Raw genomic sequence first — 20,231 nt, 5'->3', positions numbered from 1 at the left:
GAGCATGCCTTCAGTAGCATTTTTAGTATGGGCTCTGAATAGGACGTATGAAGCAGAGGTCCTGTACTTGACTCCTGTTCTTACAGCCTGAAGCAAACCTTCTCCAATCAACCCACAAACCTTCAGCATACAGCTGATCTAGACCTAATCTCCAGCCTGCGTCCAGCCTACCTCAACAAATGATCCTGACCTTAAATCTCTGACCTTTGGGATGGGTTATGAGGTGTTAATGTGGTAATGGCTGAGCACTAAGGAGGTAATTGCAATAATTCACGAGAGAGAAAGAGAGGATGGGAACTAGGACCAGGGTGGTCACAGTAGAAGTGGTCAGATTCTGGATGTATTTATACATAGAACCCATAGGTTTAGCTGATAGATTATAAATGGAGTGTGAAAGAAAGAGAGGCATTGAGGATGAAGTCTAGGCTCTTGACCTTGAGCAAACTGGAGAATGGAATGGTCATTTTCTGGGATGGGAAAAACAGAGGGATTTGAAGACTTGGCATAATATTAGGAGAGGTTGTCAGGAGCAGTAACATGGTATTGGCTGTGTCAAGTTTGAGTTGCCTCTAGACATCTGTAGGGATGCTAAGCTGGCCATTGAATATACAAGTCTGGAGTTGGAGAAAGTGTGTACAGGTATACAGTATACTGGTGCACATCTGAGAGTAGCTAGTCTGTAGATGGCTTCTAAAGCCATGAGATTGGGTCAGAGCAATAAGTGTGATCACTTGAAAAGGGGGCCAGTGACTGAGCCTGGGGACATTTTAGAGTTTCATGGTTGGGGAGTTGAAGTTACCAGCAAAGGAGTTTGAGAAGGATCAGGCAGAGAGATAAGAGGAAAACCAGTTAAATGATAGTAAAGTGTTATTAATATGTTTTGTTATGATATGAATCTATTCCTCCCTACTCTCTTCTCTTTTCTTCCTTCTTCTTCCTTCACCAAAAATGTCACCACCACTAGATTTGTGTATGTGTGTGGACATGTGGAAAGCACAGTGTTAATCACTTTATATATAGAACAGAATTATTAAAAAATTAACAGGTATATTTTTTTCTTTTTTTCTTGCTATATACTTGCTAGAAGGAAAATAAATCTCCTTTTTCTCTTCTGGATTTCTTTCCAGGACGGAGAAGCTAAGTCTTTGTATTAATTCTGGGATCCCTTCATAATCCTGCAAGCAGGATGGCTTTGAAGAGCAAGTAGATTGGAGGCTGATGCTTTGAAAGGAATAGGGGAATGAGTAGCTGGGATGCTGGAGGAGAGTTGATTAATTTTTTTCTCCCTAAGCCTGGGAGGCAGAGGGTGGGGGGTTCGGGTAGGAGGAAGAGGTCCAATGGGCATTAGAGACTTGTGTTTAGCTAGCATGCAGCTCCCTGGTGGCAGTCAGACCTTGGAAGGGGGGATGGCTCTCTGGAGGTGAGTGGAGATTGGAGATTGAATGCCACAACCTTGAAATTGTTTTCACAAGTCATCTGATTTGAGTGGAGAAGATCACTTGGGTGAACTTCTGTTGTACACCCTGATAAAGGCTCAGGGATGGTGGTGGGGGGAAATGGGGCACCTGAAATAAAAGTGCTTTGCAGAAAGAGAATGTCTGAGCTTGAGAAAAGGATCTAAGTGTTGGCAGGTGTACTCCTGTTACGCATAAAATGGGGCTGGTTTTAGAAGCTCCTCAAGACAGAGCCAGGCATTTTACTGAACTTTGGGGAACAATGGCTGTGTTACTATGAACTTAGAGAGGTGTTGTCCTAGAACAAAAGCTCGGGACACCCAGTGTGTGCAGACAGGAGCCGAACCAGCCAGGACATTTACCATGTGTCGCATCATTGCAGTAGAAGGTAACAGCATTGGTTAAACAAGACTCCACCTCCTCTCTCTTTTGTTTTGGGAAGGGAACTGCATCTTTTGGTCTAAGTTATGAACCTCACAGTGTCTTAAGATATTCAAGGATGAGAAGGTCTAAAAAAGGAGAGACTAAACTTTCTAAAAGGGGGCTTGAATGATTCACTGAAAAAAAAAATATGTAAGGCCTCTGAGTTTATGACACAGGTATTTACCATTCATGCTTTGGGGAAAACTTGGGAAGTTCTAGTATTTATGGGAGAGTGTTTATGATGTTATGTTATGATGGCTTCTGGTTGTTTTTTTTTTTTTTTTTTTGCAAATATGTATTTGTCTTATTCTGTGTGGTTCTGGGTAGCAAGATAATAAAAAAGTGTGTTAGCGGCACGGGTGTAGGAACAGATATTCCCTAGCAAATCCCAGCACACGTTTTGGGCTCAATACATTTTTCAATAAATGACTGCATGTCTGCCTCAGGACAAATGAAAACATATGGATGAAACTTACAGGGAGGCAGATTTTGGATTCAGCTTATCTTTTTAATAATTTGAGTTACTCATAAATTAAATGGGACTATGCGGGAAAGGCAATAAAATTCTCTATTACTGGGAGTGAAACAGAAGCAGAAAGACCATTTTTCAGGGAGGTGATAGAGGATTTATTTATTAGATACTGGTTAGACCACATAAGCACTGAGAGTCCTAAAAACTCAGATATGCCAGTTCTAAAACTTTAAATCCAGGGGTCTTCATACAGAAACTTGGGAGAAATATAAAAAAGACTCATGAACTCCGAGAAATCTTTAAGAGGCATGTGTTCAATGGCATGTTTATTAAACAAACGCTCATGACAGATTTTCACAACAGCAACAAATGTTATTTCACTACATCAAATCTCCCTTCCTAAGAAAAAAAACAACAATCACAGCGAGGTTGATGGATCTGGATGGTTTTTTCATTTTTTTTTTTTTCTTTTTTTCCCTGGGGAGCTGGGGAGTAAAACCAGTCTTCTCACTCATTTTCTTCTCTTTTCTCTTCTTGAGCCTCACCTGATTTCATTTTCTTCACCTCCTCTCTGGCTAAGTATCCCCGGAAGGCTGCTTGGATTTTGAGAGCAGCGTTCTCTCTCTCTTCTTCTTCAGAAGTTTCCTTCATGGAAAGGAGAACAAGTAAGAGACTTCTTAAATATCCAATTTTTAAAAAAATTAACATATAATGTATTATTAGCCCCAGGGGTACAGGTCTGTGAATCGCCAGGTTTACACACTTCACAGCACTCACCATAGCACATACCCTCCCCAATGTCCATAATTAAATATCCAATATTTTGATGCCATAAAAATAAGTGCAGAAATGTAATCAATATAGGGATGTAATAGTCGAGATCTGTTGCTTCCTAAGGGAATTTTATATACTGTCATGTTGTGCATGTTCCAAACGGTGAGTGCCAAAATAGCAGGCATTTTGTTTTCTCATTCTTTAATATGCCTCTGCAATAAATGATCAGTGCCAACTTCCCCCCTCAAAATAGCTCCTATTTAACAGTTTCCTAAGCAATGACATTTTTTTTTTGGAAAATAAGTAAGAATCCTTGAAGCATGGTAAAAACGTCAAGAATAGTAAATGTGCTGTTTCAAAATAATGATTACATGAAATTAATTTTTTCATTTTTCAATGATTAGCTAATCAGAATCATACATGTAAAGTGGACTACCAAAGAAATCCTTTTGGTCCAATAATGTCAGTTTTAAGGTGGTTGGCTGAACTTCTGCATATAGTTTTTGTTTTTTAAAATTTAGGTATAGGGGTGCCTGGGTTGCTCAGTCCCTTGAGCACATGGCTCTTGATTTTGGTTCAGGTCCTGATCTCAAGGTCCTGGGATCAAGCCCTGTATTGGGCGTCATGCTCATCAAGGAGTCTGCCTGTCTCTGTCTTTCTCTGTCTCCCTGCTCTCTCCTCTCAAGCAAACAAATAAATAAACAAAAGCTTTCAAAAAAGAAATAAAATTTAGGTATTATTTACCTAAATTATAATAAGTGAGACACACAGATCTTAAGTGTCTAATTCAAAAGATATATAGTTTTTAAAATTTTATTTATTTATTTATTTGTCAGAGAGAGAGAGAGAGTACACAAGCAGGGATGGGGTGGGGCAGCAGGCAGAGGCAGAGGGAGAAGCAGGCTTCCCATGGAGCAAGGAGCCCCATGTGGGAATCAATCCCAGGGCCCCAGGATCATGACCCAAGCCAAAGGCAGATGCTTAGCTGACTGAGCCACCTAGGTGTCCAATATTTAGTTTTAGTTTTTTTTTTTTTAAGATTTTATTTATTTGGCAGACAGAGATCACAAGTAGGCAGAGCAGTAGGCAGAGATAGAAGGAGAAGCAGGCTCTATGCTAAGTAGAGAGCCGGATGCAGGGCTCGATCCCAGAACCCTGGGATCATGACCTGAGCCGAAGGCAGAGGCTGTAACCCACTGAGCCACCCAGGTGCCCCCAATACATAGTTTTTAATATATAGTTTTAAATTATAACAGTGATACATGTACACTTAAAAACTTAAACATCAGGGAGCCTGGGTAGCTCAGTGGGTTAAGCCTCTGCCTTCGGCTCAGGTCATGATCCCAGGGTCCTGGGCGTAAGCCCCATGTCTGGCTCTCTACTCCGCAGGAGACTGCTTCTCCCTCTCCTTGCCACTCCCCCTGCTTGTACTCTCTCTGTGTCAAATAAACAAAATCTTAAGAAATAAATAAATAAAAACTTAAATGTCACTCATATTGGAAGTTCTCTCCCCCTTTCCAAATCTACTCCTAAGATGTAACCATTACTGTGGGTTGAGTATATAAAACTTTCAAAAATTTCTCTATATAAAAAGTATTTATATGGGTATATACATGGCTTTTTATTTTAAAAATGAGATAATACTAACTATAGTGTTCCCAATGACTTTTTCCTCATAACTATATATCTTGGTTCTCTTCTCTTTATTATTATTCAGTATGTAACTGCCCATTCTTCTTCTTTTTTAATGACACCATTGTATTACATGTACTAATGCAACTTGATTTATTTACTCCGTCTCCTGTTGACAGACCTTCAGGTTGTTTACACCCCTCACCCTATTAAAAAAACAATGAGGCAAATGTAGATCTCAAACTTCTAAATGCAAACAGAATGGTATTAAATCCTTTGAGATGATGCCCCAGTAGGAGCAAATGAATTATAATGAAGCTGGAAATCAATAGGATCTCAACTCAAAGTCATGAAATGCTGGTTAAGGTCAACTACTAAAGATGTAAGGAAATGACTCCCTTTCTTCCCTGACCTCCCATTGCATCATATGGCAATGTTAGGCTGACTGGGTTGTGTTGATACAATTCTGGAATAATTTATAAAGGTTATAGGGAAAAGTTAAGCCTCCAACTGGAGAGGAGGTAAGGTATTCCTTGAAGAGGATGCCTACTTTGGGTGTCAGTTAATGGGTGACTAATGGGGACATTAGAACATGAAAAAAAACTCAGAAGTTTGGCCTTCAGCACTGTAGAGAGTGAGTTCTTTCTCACTAGGTTTGGTTCTCTAGCGTTTGGGCTATGAAGAGTATAGATAGTGATATGCTGGTAAATGCTTAGATATAGACTCTCCAGAAAAAATGTCTGATTTGCAATATTGGCCATGATCTTCGTACTCCTACCATGGCTGATTTCAAGCTACCAAGCAGACATTGCTGATCATGGGTTGTATAGAGATGTGCACAATTGTCTCTTGAGAGCTGGATGTAGCATACTCCTGGGCATAGGTGTCTTTGAAGGTGGGCCCTACTCAAGTCTTTATTGCGGAGAGGTAGGCTGCTCATCAGGAAGTCATTTTGTAGACAACAGTACATGGAAGGTGAATAAGACACATTGTGTAATGCCATTCTGTTTGGTGGTATGTGATTCTCTGGGTTTCCTTTTGTTATCTCTGAACCTTTGTCACTGTGTGGTGGTGAGAGCATCAATTAGTGAAAAATTCTCAAAGTGGAAAGTGAATCAGAAGGATGAAGAGTGAGGCAGTGAGTTCTGTTGTTTTTCCCTTTGGGGAGATTTCCCCACTCATTGACATTCTTGGAAAAAACAAAGATTTAATTTTTAAGGGGAAGAAGGAGTTTTCCTTTACGATAGGCATAGCTAAAAATGATCCACCAGTTAGTTTATCACTGATGCCAGTTATCTAGAAAGCAAAATCATAATTTTAGCAATATGGGTAACAGACTGGATTCCTATTTGGAGTATAATTTTAAATTGAGTGATATGATTCTTTGTAGGAATCTAATAGTATATGGAAAACATAACTTACTAAGACTTTGACTGGTGTCTCGTCCTCTTTCACAGATGTGCTAGACTTTTCTTTTTCAGACTCACAACTCTCAGGTGATTCATGTTCCTGGAAGAGGGGTGACAGGACCAAATAGTCAATCCAAAATAGTAAAGTGTTGGATCAAACCTCTTAAAGTCATTAAATACTGCTGTTATTGAGAAGTAGTAGGAATTAAATACATACTGATTTTTTAAAAAGGAAAGTAGGTTGGAAAAAAAGACATACATGAAAATTTTCAAAGGAATATGACCAATTGGTGGATTGGTGAATCAGTGAAAAATGCAGATTTTTTGCTTTCGGAATGTGTGTAACATTATTTCATATGAAAAACAAACTATTGTCTTATACTAAAAGGTGTTAGGATGCTGTAATGAATCTTGAACAAAGTATAAAAAAGAAGTGCTGTTAGTTTTTAAAATAAGAGCAAAATATATGCTACTATGTCCCATAGTGTGAGTCAAGTTTTGATGGGTGTTCCCCAGTAGATTTGGGGAATTTGGAGAAAGTCAAGTTGACTTTTTAATGGAGTCTGTAGATTCAAAACCATGTCCAAGAGTTAAGTTCTGCTTGGGGAACCATTTAAGTAAAAGGAAATCAGCTCTGCCTATTTTGACATGGTTGTTGAAATATTCCACCAAAATATTAGAGGCGTTGCTAATTTACAGCCTATGGGAAGAGTTTCTTTAATCTATAAAACAGAAATTTGAAGACATATAAGCTAATTGGTAAAGTCTTTAGAATTCAAAAGAGATGAAAAAAACACCTTAAAATTGCTATGTGACACAAAGATTTAAAACTTTCTGACATTATTCCTTTGATTGAAATAAAACATGAACACAGAGAATCTTGTTAAATGACTAGATGGAAACAAACTCAACACCCCCATATCTGGCAGGCACAAATGGATGGAACTTTACTTTTGAACTCACGGAATAAGTGACAGGTATTTCCCCAGGAAATTCCCCAAATCTTCTACTGGGGAACACCATCAAAACTTGAACTTGGCTAATTCCCTTTAATTCTAATATCTGATGGAGCTTTGTGGCTAACGTAATATCTCAGTTGTCAGGAAGAGTGCTTCTCAGACTTGAATGTACCTACAAATTACTTTGGGGGAGCCTGTTAAAGTTCAGCTTCCAACTTGCAGATCTGGAGTAGGGCCTGAGACAAAATTTCCATCAAGTTCCCAGTTAGATGATGGCAGTGATGCAGGGTTGTACACAGCTTTTCTCAACCAGTGTTCCTCTTCTGGACCACAGAACACAGAAAGTTTTGAGTGATTCGTCTCGTAATTCTCTCAAGGACGGTATATAATTAGAGCAATTCGAGGAAAAAAGGAGGGACACCAATTCCTTACATGCAATGAGTGCCTTTGGCTTAGGCAAAATATTATTATTTTATTTTATTTTTTAAAGATTTTATTCATTTATTTGACAGAGAGACACAGCAAGAGAGGGAACACAAGCAGGGGGAGTGGGAGAGGGAGAAGCAGGCTTCCCGCTGAGCAGGGAGCCTGATGCAGGGCAGGCAGCCCGATGTGGGGCAGGGAGCCCTATTCGGGACTCTATCAAAGGACCCTGGGATCATGACCTGAATCACCCAGGTGCCCTAGGGCTTAATTATTTTGAGGAACCTTGGCTGAAAAAGGCTGATTCTGAGAATGCTGCTAAAGAGAAGGTAGGTTCAGTCTCTGAACAGATTAGCTTTGTAGAAAAAACTCTCCCATTATGAATTTAAATTCTAATCAGTCTTTTGTAAGATGTCAATGATGATGAAACAACGGGATGAATGGTGTTTTATGAAATGCCATTCATGAATTCAACAAAAGTTTATTGAAGATCTGCTATTGCTAAGCATTGTGATACCCAATACAATTTGAAGAATAAATGAGTAATTACTCTGTAACTTTCAAGGTTATTCTTCCTGTTGATCACCTTTCCATTTCCGCTAAGTATCTGTCCATGATTCAAATAATTTAGAAAAAAATTTCTCATCAGAAAGAACAGCACAATTAAAAAGGTTTAATAAGATATTTGTTTGCCTTTCATGATGTTCATGATTCTGGGAAGACTGCAATATTCTCTGTTTTGGAGACAGGGAGAAGATAACCAGATCCACGAGTTTCCTGGGTCCATACCTTGAAAGCATGGTTGTTATAGAAGCGGTCATCTACCTTAGTCCCCCATTCTGCTGGGTCAAAGTTGGTTTCTAAATAACAAAAATATTATAATTTCGGACTTATTTTGAGTTCATTAAAGTAAATCCAGAATAGTAACACAAAACAAGTTTTCTTTTTCAAACCACAGGTTCTTTACTGCCAGTTGAAAATATTATTATGTATATAACCTAACATTGTAAACATAACCAGTGATCACAGAATAAATGATGATGAATTAAACATTAGATGAGCCCTTGGGGATATTTAGAAAGGCAGTTAAAAAAACACATAATTTCTGCTTTATAGAATTTATAATATGGGAGAGAACAAATGCCAATACTTAAATACAAATACAGAAACTCATAAACATGTATCAGTAAACACAAGAAAATGTATAAAAATAAATGCTAAATAGCAAGGAAGTTTGGAAAAGTGAAGAATGGGAGAGGTTATTAAAAAATGAGGCATATTATATAGTTAGTAGACATAGGCTGTATTTATATTCAAGCAGAATTTTCCTTTAACTTTTCATTATAAACAATTTCAAACTTAGAAAGTAGAAAGAATAATACAGCAGAATCTCATGTGCACATTATTCACATTTAACAATTATAAACTCAAAGGGGCGCCTGGGTGGCTCAGTGGGTTAAGCCGCTGCCTTCGGCTCAGGTCATGATCTCAGGGTCCTGGGATCAAGTCCCGCATCGGGCTCTCTGCTCAGCGGGGAGCCTGCTTCCCTCTCTCTCTCTCTGCCTGCCTCTCTGCCTACTTGTGATCTCTCTCTCTCTCTCTGTCAAATAAATAAATAAAATCTTTAAAAAAAAAACAAACAATTATAAACTCATGATTTATCTTATTTTATCTGTGATTTCACTCAATTTCCCTCTCTTTCGTCTGATTATTTTCAAGCCTGTTCCAGGCACCCTATTGTTTTATCTGCAAATATTTATTTTAAAGCCACAATACTATTATCACATCTAAAAATACTAACAATAATGCCTTAATATCAGCTATCCAAATTTTCCCTATTGTCTAATATATTTTTGGCTTTTTTCTTTTTACTGTTGATTTGTTCAAATCAAAACCCAAACAATAGGCACACACAGTATTTTGTTATGCCTTTCCCATCTCTTAATTGAAAGAGATTTTCACCTATCTCTCAGCCCACATTTTTTCCCTGCAATGTTTTTGTTGAGGAAATTGGATCATTTTTCCTTTGGAGTTTTCCACAGTTCAGATATTTCTGATTCCACTCCCATGATGACTTTTAACAGGTTCCTTTGCTTTTGAATTTCCTGTAGCTGATTCAGGATTTATTTATTTAGGTATTTATTTATTTATTTGGAAAACATACTTTATAGATAGTGTAGTGTAATTGTCAGGATATAATATCTGGTTGTATCTCTTTTTATAATCTTTAAAAGCCCATTGATGATGATTGCTTAGATCACTTCTTTAGGGGTTGCAAAATGGCAATGTTCTTATTTGATCATGACTTCTTTATTTCTGGAGTAATCAGTAAAGAAAAACTTACCCATAGCAATTATTTGGTTACCCTGACATACACTTCATCAAGAAAAGGCATTTTAAAGTTTTGATTCTTTCCCCTTATCAACCAGTTTACAGAATAATCAGTTGGTTCCTTAGGATCCTCTTAAGGAGGTTTTCTTTGTTTGTTTGTTTTGATCATTATGAACAAATGAATATTTAAGAAATTGGATCAACTTCAATCCCTTGCATTTATTCTTCTTTTTGATGCTCTAATTGTCCAGAGTTGGCTGGTAGGAGCTCATTCAGGTGTTCAGATGCTCTTGAGTGCTTTGGAAACAACTCTAGTAATCTTTGAGAGTTTCCTTCTTTTCTGGTATGACTAGATGTTCAGGTTTAACTTGCATATTTCCTCACCAATTCACAGAATTAGGTAGTTCTCTAAGAAACCTTGGTTCCTGGGAAATGGTAGCTAGAGGCCACAGTCTAGAAGCTAAGTGCTCACCAGTACTGGGTTAATTATTGTTTTGTGGCCTCTTAAAAAATGCATACAGTTAGAAAACATTTTTTCATTTTTACAGAGAAAACATGTCATTGAAGTCACACTGATATTTTTCTGTTCAAATTTAGGATTATTAACTTCCTTCATTTTTATATGTTTGTCATTTTTCTTATGGTAAAAATCTTAGTCCTAATAACAGTAGAATAGTGACTTATTTGCTATGTCCCACAGTGTATAAGAACTATAATTATACTATAACTTTAATTAAACTATGATATTATTAACAATGATTACTGAAAACAATTCAAGACTTTCTAATTTCATTTTGTTTTTAGGCTATCTCCACTGAGGGATGTATAGTCAAATTACTGTGTTACAAAGTAACTTGAAAAAAAAAGAATTAATTCTTTTCTGTGTGGTTATATCTACCCAGTCAATACTAGCTAGGTTAGTTTGTTTCATTTTGCTTCTGAACTTTAGAGATTCAACAATTTAAAAAATTTATTTCCATTTTAAATTATGTTAAACATTTATGATTTTCAGTTCAAGATATATTCAGAGAAATCTAGTTTTTTTTTTTTTTTTCCCTCAAGATTTATTTGACAGAGAGAGACCTAGTGAGGGAGGGAACACAAGTAGCGGGGGTGGGAGAGGGAGAAGCAGGCTTCCTGCGGAGCAAGGAGCTTGATGGGGGGCTCCCGTTGAGCAGGGAGCCTGATAGTGGCTCAGTCCCAGGACCCTGGGATCATGACCTGAGCTGAAGGCAGACGCTTAACTGACGGAGCCACTCAGGCGCCCCTAAACATACTTTTTCCTATGTTACTTTTTTCATCTAATGTATCCTGAAGATCACTCCATGGCAACATATAGAGATCGTCCTCACTCTGGTTTTGTTTGTTTTACAGTTGTATATAATTCCACTCTGTGGATGTCCTCTAGTTTATACAACAAACCCCCTATGATGGATATTTGGCTTGTTCCCCTCAAAGAATGATGCCATGAAATGGGGAGAATTTGAATTTCTATGTCAAATTCTCTCCCTAGGTGTTATATCATTTTGTATCTCCTCCAGCAATGTATATGACTGCCTATTTCCTCTCCAGCCTTGCCTGGAATAAACTGGCAAACTTTGGCTTTTTGCCAGTCTGATGGGAGTGGTCCCACTGTAGTTTTGATTTTCAGCTTTTGTTGCTATGGGTTAGTTTTAGTATGTTCTCATATGTTAAGGGCCATTTGCATTTTTTGTGTGTTTGCTCATATCTCTAGACCATTGTTTTATATAAGGTTTATTAGTTTTTTCTTCAGTATTTCTTTAAAGATTTTATTTATTTATTTGACAAAGAGAGGTCACAAGTAGGTAGAGAGGCAGGCAGAGAAAGAGAGGAGGAAGCAGGCTCCCTACTGAGCAGAGAGCCCAATGCGAGGTTCGATCCCAGGACCCTGAGATCATGACCTGAGCTGAAAGCAGAGCCTTTAACCCACTGAGCCACCCAGGTGCCCCTAGTTTTTTCTTCAGTATTTTTACAGACCTTTAGTTATTAAGTTTATTAACCTGTTGTGATATAAATTACAAAGTTTTCCTCAGTTTGTCATTTGTAGTTTCATTTTTCTTATGGTGATTTTGTCATGGAAAAGCTTACTTTTATGTAGTCAATCCTATTAGTCTTTTTCCCTAATTGATTTTGAATTTTTAAGTAATTATTGATAGCAATTAGCTAGCAAAATTTTTTCCTCTCTTATATTACAGAGAAATTCATCCACATTTCCTTCTAGTATTTGTATGGTTTCATTAAAAAATAATTTAAATCTTCGGTCAATTTGGAATTTACCCTAGTGTATGTTGCAAGGAACAGATCTAATTTTATCTTTTTCCATCTTTATCTCAACATAGTCTACCTTATAAAAAATCTACCTTCTCCCTAGTGATCTCAGATACCACTTATATCAAATACTGATACGTTTTCTGTCAGAAAAAAATCAAAATTAAGACTAATAATTACCTATGAAGATTGCTGGCAAGGGAATTCTTGCATCACGTGAGAGACTGGGCTAGAGCACTTTTTCTTCCCTTTTGGGGAGACTACATTCTTTTTTTTTTTTTTTTTTAAACTATTCTCAGATCATTACATGAGAGTGTTTTTCTACTCTTTTTATTGTTTTTCTTTTTTTAAGATTTTATTTATTTATTTGACAGAGAGAAATCACAAGTAGGCAGAGAGGCAGGCAGAGAGAGAGAGAGGGAAGCAGGCTCCCTGCTGAGCAGAGAGCCCGATGCGGGACTCGATCCCAGGACTCTGAGATCATGACCTGAGCCGAAGGCAGCGGCTTAACCCACTGAGCCACCCAGGCCCCCCTCTTTTTTTTTTTTGTAAGATTTTATTTATTTATTTGACAGACAGAGATCACAAGCAGGCAGAGAAGCAGGCAGAGAGAGAGGAGGAAGCAGGCTCCCTGCTGAGCAGAGAGCCCAATGCAGGGGCTCGATCCCACTCCCACGACCCTGGGATCATGACCTGAGATGAAGGCAGAGGCTTTAACCCACTGAGCCACCCAGGTGCCCCAGGGGAGACTACATTATGATAGATGTATCATTTGGATAATTTGCTTTTAGTTTGCGTAAATGGAAATGGGTATGGTGCTTTAAATTTTTTCAAATAGTTTTGTCTAATTCTTATTAGTTAGAGACTAGTAAGCTGAGACCATTAATCTGAATCACAAATTTCTTTAATTATCATGATCAGTAACAATGACTCAAATGTTTTTGTAATGGGACATTTCTGAGATCTAAAATTAAATAAATGACTAAAGACTTTTTAATCATGAATTTGTAAAATTAATATTATAATAACAAAATTAAATTAATGCTCATTAGAATTCACCTCTTACCCTAAAAGGTTTTTCTTAATAGCTTTTTAGAGGCACATAAGTTTCAAATTGTGCAACAGATATTCACAATGGGAAAGACCAACAACATTCAGGAGTTTGGCAGAGATTCTAGGTTCTGCCAGGGTTCAGCGAAGAAGACAAGATGGCGGAGCTGTGCAGTGTATATGGGAGTTGCTTGAATTCAAAACTTGTGGGAGGGGGCGCCTGGGTGGCTCAATGGGTTAAGCCTCTGCCTTCAGCTCAGGTCATGGTCTCAGGGTCCTGGGATTGAGCTCCTCATCCGGCTCTCTGCTCAGCAGGGAGCCTGCTTCCCCCTCTCTCTCTGCCTGCCTCTCTGCCTACTTGTGATCTCTCTATCAAATAAAACAATAAAATCTTTTTTTAAAAAGTTAAAAAAAACTTGTAGAAGGTTTCCTTCTTCTGGAAAATTATTTCAAATCAAATGCTTACTTACTTGTAGTTACTTCTTGTCACCTTTACCACTCTGTTGGAATACTGCAGTCAAAAGTAATGATGGAAACAGCTTGTACAAAGTGGTTGTTCTAGTCAAAAAGGGGTTTTTTAATAGAAATGTATAGCTGTAATAATTCCCATTTTGACTACTGGATCAGGTCTTGATAGTTATGAACCTTCAAGAATTGGAATTTGGACATTTTATTTCTGGAAATGAAGAAACTGCTTTGGCTCTCAGCCAAAGAGTCACTGTGAGTATGAATCTGGGCAGGACAGGACCTTGGGAGAATAGAGAAAGGATATAAATCACCTTCCCAAGCTGGAATTTCATTTTCTAATTTTTAAGTAGGCTCCACATCCAGTGTAGAACCCAATGTGGGGCATGAGTTCATGACCCCACGATCAAGACTTGAGCCAAAATCAAGAGTCAGATGCTTAACTGACTGAGCCACCAAGCATCTCTGGAATTTCACTTTCAAAGTAGTGTTTCTCTGTGACTTTTTGCAGACTAGTTTCATATACTCCAGCAAATACCAGTCTATTTAAGGAGCATGGAATTATTATTATTATTATTATTTTTTAACAATACTTATAATACTTTCAAGTAAGAAGAGTCACCATGTAAAGAAAACCACAAACTTTCTTCCCAGGAGGACGAGACAGTCAACTGCCTGGCATGCACTGAAACAGCCTGTTGGAAAATCGAGAGCTACACTGGATGACCTCTTGAGGTTTCCTTCCACCCAGTGTGTCCATGAAGAATACAATGAAGAAGGTCTGTGTAACCAACTGGTAATTTTCAATAATGTGAAATAACTTGATTTATGAGATCTTGTCATAAAGGCATATGTTTTCAATAGCAAAAACTGTTATTTGAAGCTACCTGCCTCGTAAAAACTTTCTAAGGAATGAGGACTTAAGCCAGTTTCACCATAACCAAATACTTAGTCTCTTACTTAAAAAAAAAAAAAAAAAAAGCCCATTTAAAAAAAGCTTACTCTCTCGTTTCTCTAGAAGATTTTCAAAGTATGCTGCTGCAAAAGCTGGTATATTTTCTGGTTGCTCCCTCAGAATCTCGCGTGTCAGCCCTTCAAGCAGATTTCCAAATCCTTGTGGAATTCGGTAGTGGGTGTTGGAGAATGGAATCGACATCTCCTTGGAAGGAACTGCCTATTGTACCTAGAGATTCATTAGAGAGTACTTTCTTTAAATTTGTCTGATTTTACTTATATAATAAATTATTCCTGAGCTCCCAATTTTCTGGACTTCAATTCTTTCCCCCCAACACAACTCCAATCCATCACTTCTTCGAGTTTTGAACTCTCCATCATTAATCAGAATATTACAAAACCAGTCTCATTTACTAGGCCAAGTCATCTTTTTAAATTACAAAACTTACAGATTTTTTCACAACGTTAAGTAGTTTTTCTTTCTGTCCCTCTTGTCTTTAAAAGGTGAGGGTAATTTCTTCTATCCCACAGGAACTTAGAAGCATTGTTAAAAATTCATCATAAATCGCTGTTTGGGGTCTAAAATTTTTAAAAAATTGAATTAAGAACTAACCTTGGTTCTAGAAATTATTCTAATTCGTTGAATGAAGAAGTTTAACACTTAAGGTCTTGCCCTTTGTTTCCACTTCTGAAGCATGACCTAAAATGCCCCTATGAAAGGGGCAGCAGGGTCAGAGAGGGGCGGAGGCAAGGTCACGATTTTGCAGTCGGAAGAGTCCATGATTTGGGGATTCTTGTGTTTTCTGGTTTGGTCTTGACCAGGTCTTATCTTCCTGTCTTGGAATACAAGGACTGGATTAAGGACAGCTGCCAAGCAGCGGGTTGGGCTGCTGAGTATGCAAACGATACTCAGGGACCTGGCCTTTTTGTGAAGGTGCCCATTTTTGGGCAAGTCCGCAAGCCGTAGTAGGGGTCTAGGTGAGGGACTAGAAGGTTTGATGAGGCCCAAAGTGCGGAGGACATTTTTCTGTTTTTGAGGGAACAGGAGATGAGGCACTGAATCATTGTCGGGTTGTGAGAAGGACAGGTAACACCCTGAACCACTGTGGGGAGTGGAGGGCGGCCGGAGCGGGGACATGTCGAGGATCTGGGATTTCAGACTCTCGCAGAACGGGCTGCCTTGGCGCCCACTCTGCCTTCGCGATCCCGGAATGTGTCTGGGATCTGAGAGAATGCGAGAGGCGAAGGGAAAAGGCGAGGTGTCGGATTTGGAGAGGACGTGGGGTAAACCGCCTCACCTCTTCGTTCTCTCAGAGCTGGTGCCGATGGTTCCGGTTGTTATTTCTCGTTGCTGGGTAACCGTTTTTTTTTTTTTTTTAAATTCAACTACGGCGGCCGGGAAGGGGTGAGGCGTGGCCGCACCGGGCCGCCAGGGGCCGGCTTCGGGACAGAACAGCCCGGGAGGGGGTGGAGTCAGGCCTCTCCGCCCCGCGCAGGCCCCGCCCACGACTCCAGCACTCCCCCACCCCCACCCCACCGCCCCTGAAGTCCGTGTCCGGAGTCCCGCACCCGGGTGGCGGATCTTCGCCAACATGGTAGCGCCGGGATTTGTGTTTGGGCTGGTGCTGCCTTTAATCCTGCTGGCCGACACGAGTGCAGGTGAGGCGGCCCGGCTCGGCCAGACCCCTGCCCGTTCGCCTGCGCGGGCTCCGAGATGCCGCGTCCTCTGCAGGACCCGCGAACCGCGACCCTGGAGCCGGCCTCGGGACCCAGGCCTAGGCCGCAGTGTCTGCGGTCGGTCCGCTTCCTGCACACCCTTGCACGGTCCTGATGACCGGTGTGGCGCAGAGGCACATGTGGGCGTATCTTAAGGGGGAGGCCCAAAGGTCCCAGACCGAGGCCCTCGGGGTCTTTGAATAACCGCAGGGGAAGTGGAAGGGGGGTGGCGAAGCTCGTTAGATAATATTTGGAAACAGGTGACTGAGTCATCCCCAACATTTCCCTGCAGCCCCCTCAGTAGTACCCTTGGGTAGGGTTTGCTTCAAGCCTGGTTCCTTAGGGGAATTATATTTGACTAGTTTAAGTGGTGATTAGGATTAGGAAATGCTACCCCCTCACTAGCTCAGAATATTTAAGGCTTAGCCTTGATTTCTGGCGCAGGTTACGGATTTCGGTGGTGGGATAGTAGGCACGGCATTGGGGAGGAGGGCGACTCACTTTGACTACTGTCCAGGGCGGATCCTGTCATTTGACTACTCCAGGCTGGACACTGAGCCACAGCCATGGAGAACCAGAGGGTGGACTCTGCCCGCTGTGTCAAGTACAGTGAAAATGCTGGACCCGTTGTTTCCCTCAAACCAGTCAAAGAGTGGACCCCACAGATCCCTGCTAAGATAAGAAAGTTGAAGTGAGAATGGGGACAGGGTGCAGAAAAATGACTCTTGCTCCACCTGCGAACCCAGAAGTACCCAGACTGAGACCGCCTGCAGCCCATCAGTAGTGTCTGGGGCTTTAACAGAAGTGTAGACCAGCACTGCTCTGTAGAGCACTTTCTGACTCTCGTTCCCACTCAGTGACCTTTGAGTCCAGCCTAGGAGAGGAGAGTAAGGCCATTTTCAAATTAGTTTTTCTTCTAAAGGCTGTGAACTTTAATGCCAATACGGTATTCTGTCTTCACCTTTGGGTCTTACCGTTCCATTACTTTGATTTACAATGACTGTATTTTTCATTAATGCTTTAAATTTTCTTTACTTCTTATTTGGTTGCATATCCTGGCATCTTTCTTTCCAGTTGTTCCCCCTGTGCCCATGTTGACTGTGTAAAATAGTTGAAATGTATAAAAATTTATGAGCAATGAAACAAAAAAATTCAATACCCGCGGGTGGTTGCACCCAACTTAATAACTAGGTCATTGCATTTTATTGAGACTCTCTGGGTTTTCCTCTCCAATGCATCCATCAGAGGTAACCTAAACACTGTCCTAATTTTGTCAGTCTAATTTTAATGACTACTTTTAATGTCCCCAGAATGCTAATTCCTGTTGTCTACTCCAACACCCAAATGAAGGAAAAATTGAAGACCTAAAAAAAAAAAAAAAAATTCAAATGCCAAGTGTCTTGTATTTGACAAAAGGAATGACCAGCCCCGCCTCCTTTCCTAGTCTCCTATTTTGTCCATTGCTCAATTCCTTGGTAATGTTCCACTGTCTACTCTTATCGGCTTGGAATGTGAGCTTTATAAGGGCAGGGAATAGGACTATTTTTTTTTTTTTTTAATTTACCACCAGTATCTAACTGCAGCAGAGTGGAAATTGCAGTAACTTTGGAATCCAAGGTGGCTTGGTTTCAAGGCCTGTCCTAAACCACCTGTGTGGTTTCAGATCGGTCAAAGGAGTTGATGATGTGCAGTGTACTTAGCACTGTGCCACAAGTAAGCTCCCCAGTAAAATGTAAGCTCCCTGCTGCTAGCGGGATTTTTGTCTGTTTTCTTTTTCTTACTGTTATATTTGCAGTGCTTAAATTGGTGCCTGGGGCGCCTGGGTGGCTCAGTGGGTTAAGCCGCTGCCTTCGGCTCAGGTCATGATCTCAGGGTCCTGGGATCGAGTCCCGCATCGGGCTCTCTGCTCAGCGGGGAGCCTGCTTCCCTCTCTCTCTCTGCCTGCCTCTCCATCTACTTGTGATTTCTCTCTGTCAAATAAATACATTAAAAATCTTAAAAAAAAAAAAAGTGGTGCCTGGCACACAGGGCATCAATAAATATTTGTCAAATTAATTAATTAATACTCAAGCTATTAACTGCATTTACCTAAGCTACCTGGGTGTCAGTCTGGTGATCAGTAAGTAACATGATTGTACGTTGGGGTGTGAAAGATCCTTTCTACCTCTAAAATTCTTTAACGCAGGATGCCTGGGTGGCTCAGTCATTAAGCATATGCCTTTGACTCCGGTCATGATCCCAGGGTTGTGGGGTGGAGTCCCACATCAGGCTACCCGACCTGCGGGAGACCCGTTCTTCCCTCTTCCTCTCCACCTGCTTGTGTTCGCTCTCTCTCTGTCAAATAAGTAAATAAAATCTTTAAAAAAATAAATAAAAGTCTTTAATGCAGAAAAGAGCCAGGCACAAGGAGGTCCTGTAAATGCGTGTTGGCAAAAACAGACGGACTCTGAAAGATGTGTCCCCTGTCTGGAAGACAATGGCTGCACTCAGAGAGCCCATCGGTCTGCACAGGCTCATGTGGGAGCGGACAGCTGGTTTCCTTCATTCTGTTCCCCCCTCCCCTCACCCTCACTCTGCTTAGCTCTTAGCCCTTTGGTTTCCAGTTTTTTTTGTTTTTTTTTTTTAATTTTTTTATTTTTTTAAAGATTTTATTTATTTATCAGAGAGAGAGGGGGGGAGAGAGCGAGCATAGGCAGACAGAATGGCAGGCAGAGGCAGAGGGAGAAGCAGGCTCCCCGCCGAACAAGGAGCCCGATGTGGGACTCGATCCCAGGACGCTGGGATCATGACCTGAGCCGAAGGCAGCTGCTTAACCAACTGAGCCACCCAGGCGTCCCTGGTTTCCAGTTTTTGTTCCATATGAGGTACCTACCCAAGACTAGGCCCTCCCACACATGTGCCTCTCCCCTTCCCTCCAGCTTGCTGCCAACCTGCTTATGCAATTGTGGGGTGGGAGAGTCTCTTCTCCGAGCATTTTGCTTGTGGTAGCTGTGCCTCTCCAGCCCATTATCCAGCCTTCTGGATCATCTTTGGTTGTCATGTCAGTTATATGATGGGACTAAAAGCTCATGAGAGAGAGGGAGAGCAGAGCATGTTTAGCGACTGGGCTGTTACACGCAGGACAAATAGGCTACCGCGTCTGTATGGGATAGACCCCATTAACTGTGCTGTCCTGTTAAGCATAGCCTAAGGGGCCATCCTTATTTGTAGCTTCCAGGGAGGAAAATGTCAACCTTGTTAGTTCTCATTCTCCTTCCTGCCTATCATTTTTGCTTAAAGCCCTTAAAAAAACCCATAACTTTGTTAATTATTTTCTTCTAGGGATTTTAGTCTGTTTTGCTCAGACAAATTGGGACATAACTTAAGTTTTTTTTTTTTCCCTTGTTAAGTTTTGATGAGGAACTCACTGAGATAATTTGGATAGATGCTTGTTATTAATAAAATACTTCAATATAGGCTGCATGTTAAAAATAGGAATGATCTCGTTAAAGTGAGTTCTTATTCAGTCTTGTTAGTGACTCTAGAATAGAATCTGCAGTTTCAAGTGCTCTCCCTCTTGTTCTTTTTATATAATTTAGCTTGTGAGATGGGCAAAATTGAGACAGAAGACCTTTGTTCTGACATTTTGACCTTCTATTTCTCACTGACCTTATTATTTCATCTTAATTTATCTGTACTTGCCTTAGAAGGAAGCAGACATTGCAGATATTCATAAATACTTATTTAGAATTTTCAGTGGGTTGTCCAAAAAAAAAAAAAAAACCCACCACAATAAGGGGAATTCTTTGTGGGAAATCGACACTGGTAGGATGGAAAAGGGGAGATAAAGAGTGAGGGGAAAGATTAGGGAAGGCTGTATTAGAGGGAGACAGGTTTCTTT

General features: G+C 40.2%; 2 protein-coding genes across 2 annotated transcripts in view; one reads left to right on the top strand and one right to left on the bottom strand.

Annotated features, from left to right (window-relative positions):
• Positions 1–2,645: 2,645 nt before the first annotated feature.
• SPA17 (sperm autoantigenic protein 17) lies at positions 2,646–16,003 on the bottom strand. The gene is made up of 5 exons (XM_044260684.1): positions 15,934–16,003; positions 14,684–14,864; positions 8,336–8,406; positions 6,178–6,264; positions 2,646–2,994 (listed from the first exon to the last, which is right to left on the bottom strand). Exons 2-5 carry the CDS (start codon positions 14,835–14,837, stop codon positions 2,857–2,859), a joined length of 450 nt encoding a protein of 149 aa, XP_044116619.1. The 5' UTR covers positions 14,838–14,864; positions 15,934–16,003; the 3' UTR covers positions 2,646–2,856.
• Positions 16,004–16,177: 174 nt separating this feature from the next.
• SIAE (sialic acid acetylesterase) overlaps positions 16,178–20,231 on the top strand; it is a 40,700-nt gene continuing 36,646 nt past the window's right edge. The window contains exon 1 of the mRNA XM_044258113.1: positions 16,178–16,294. Coding sequence (XP_044114048.1) covers positions 16,228–16,294 — 67 coding nt within the window. The 5' untranslated portion in view covers positions 16,178–16,227. The remainder of the gene's footprint in view (positions 16,295–20,231) is intronic.

The sequence above is a fragment of the Neovison vison genome, chromosome 7 (assembly GCF_020171115.1).
Source record: "Neovison vison isolate M4711 chromosome 7, ASM_NN_V1, whole genome shotgun sequence".
Classification (NCBI taxonomy): Eukaryota; Metazoa; Chordata; class Mammalia; order Carnivora; family Mustelidae; genus Neogale; species Neogale vison.
This window is presented reverse-complemented; position numbering and strand designations above follow the sequence as displayed.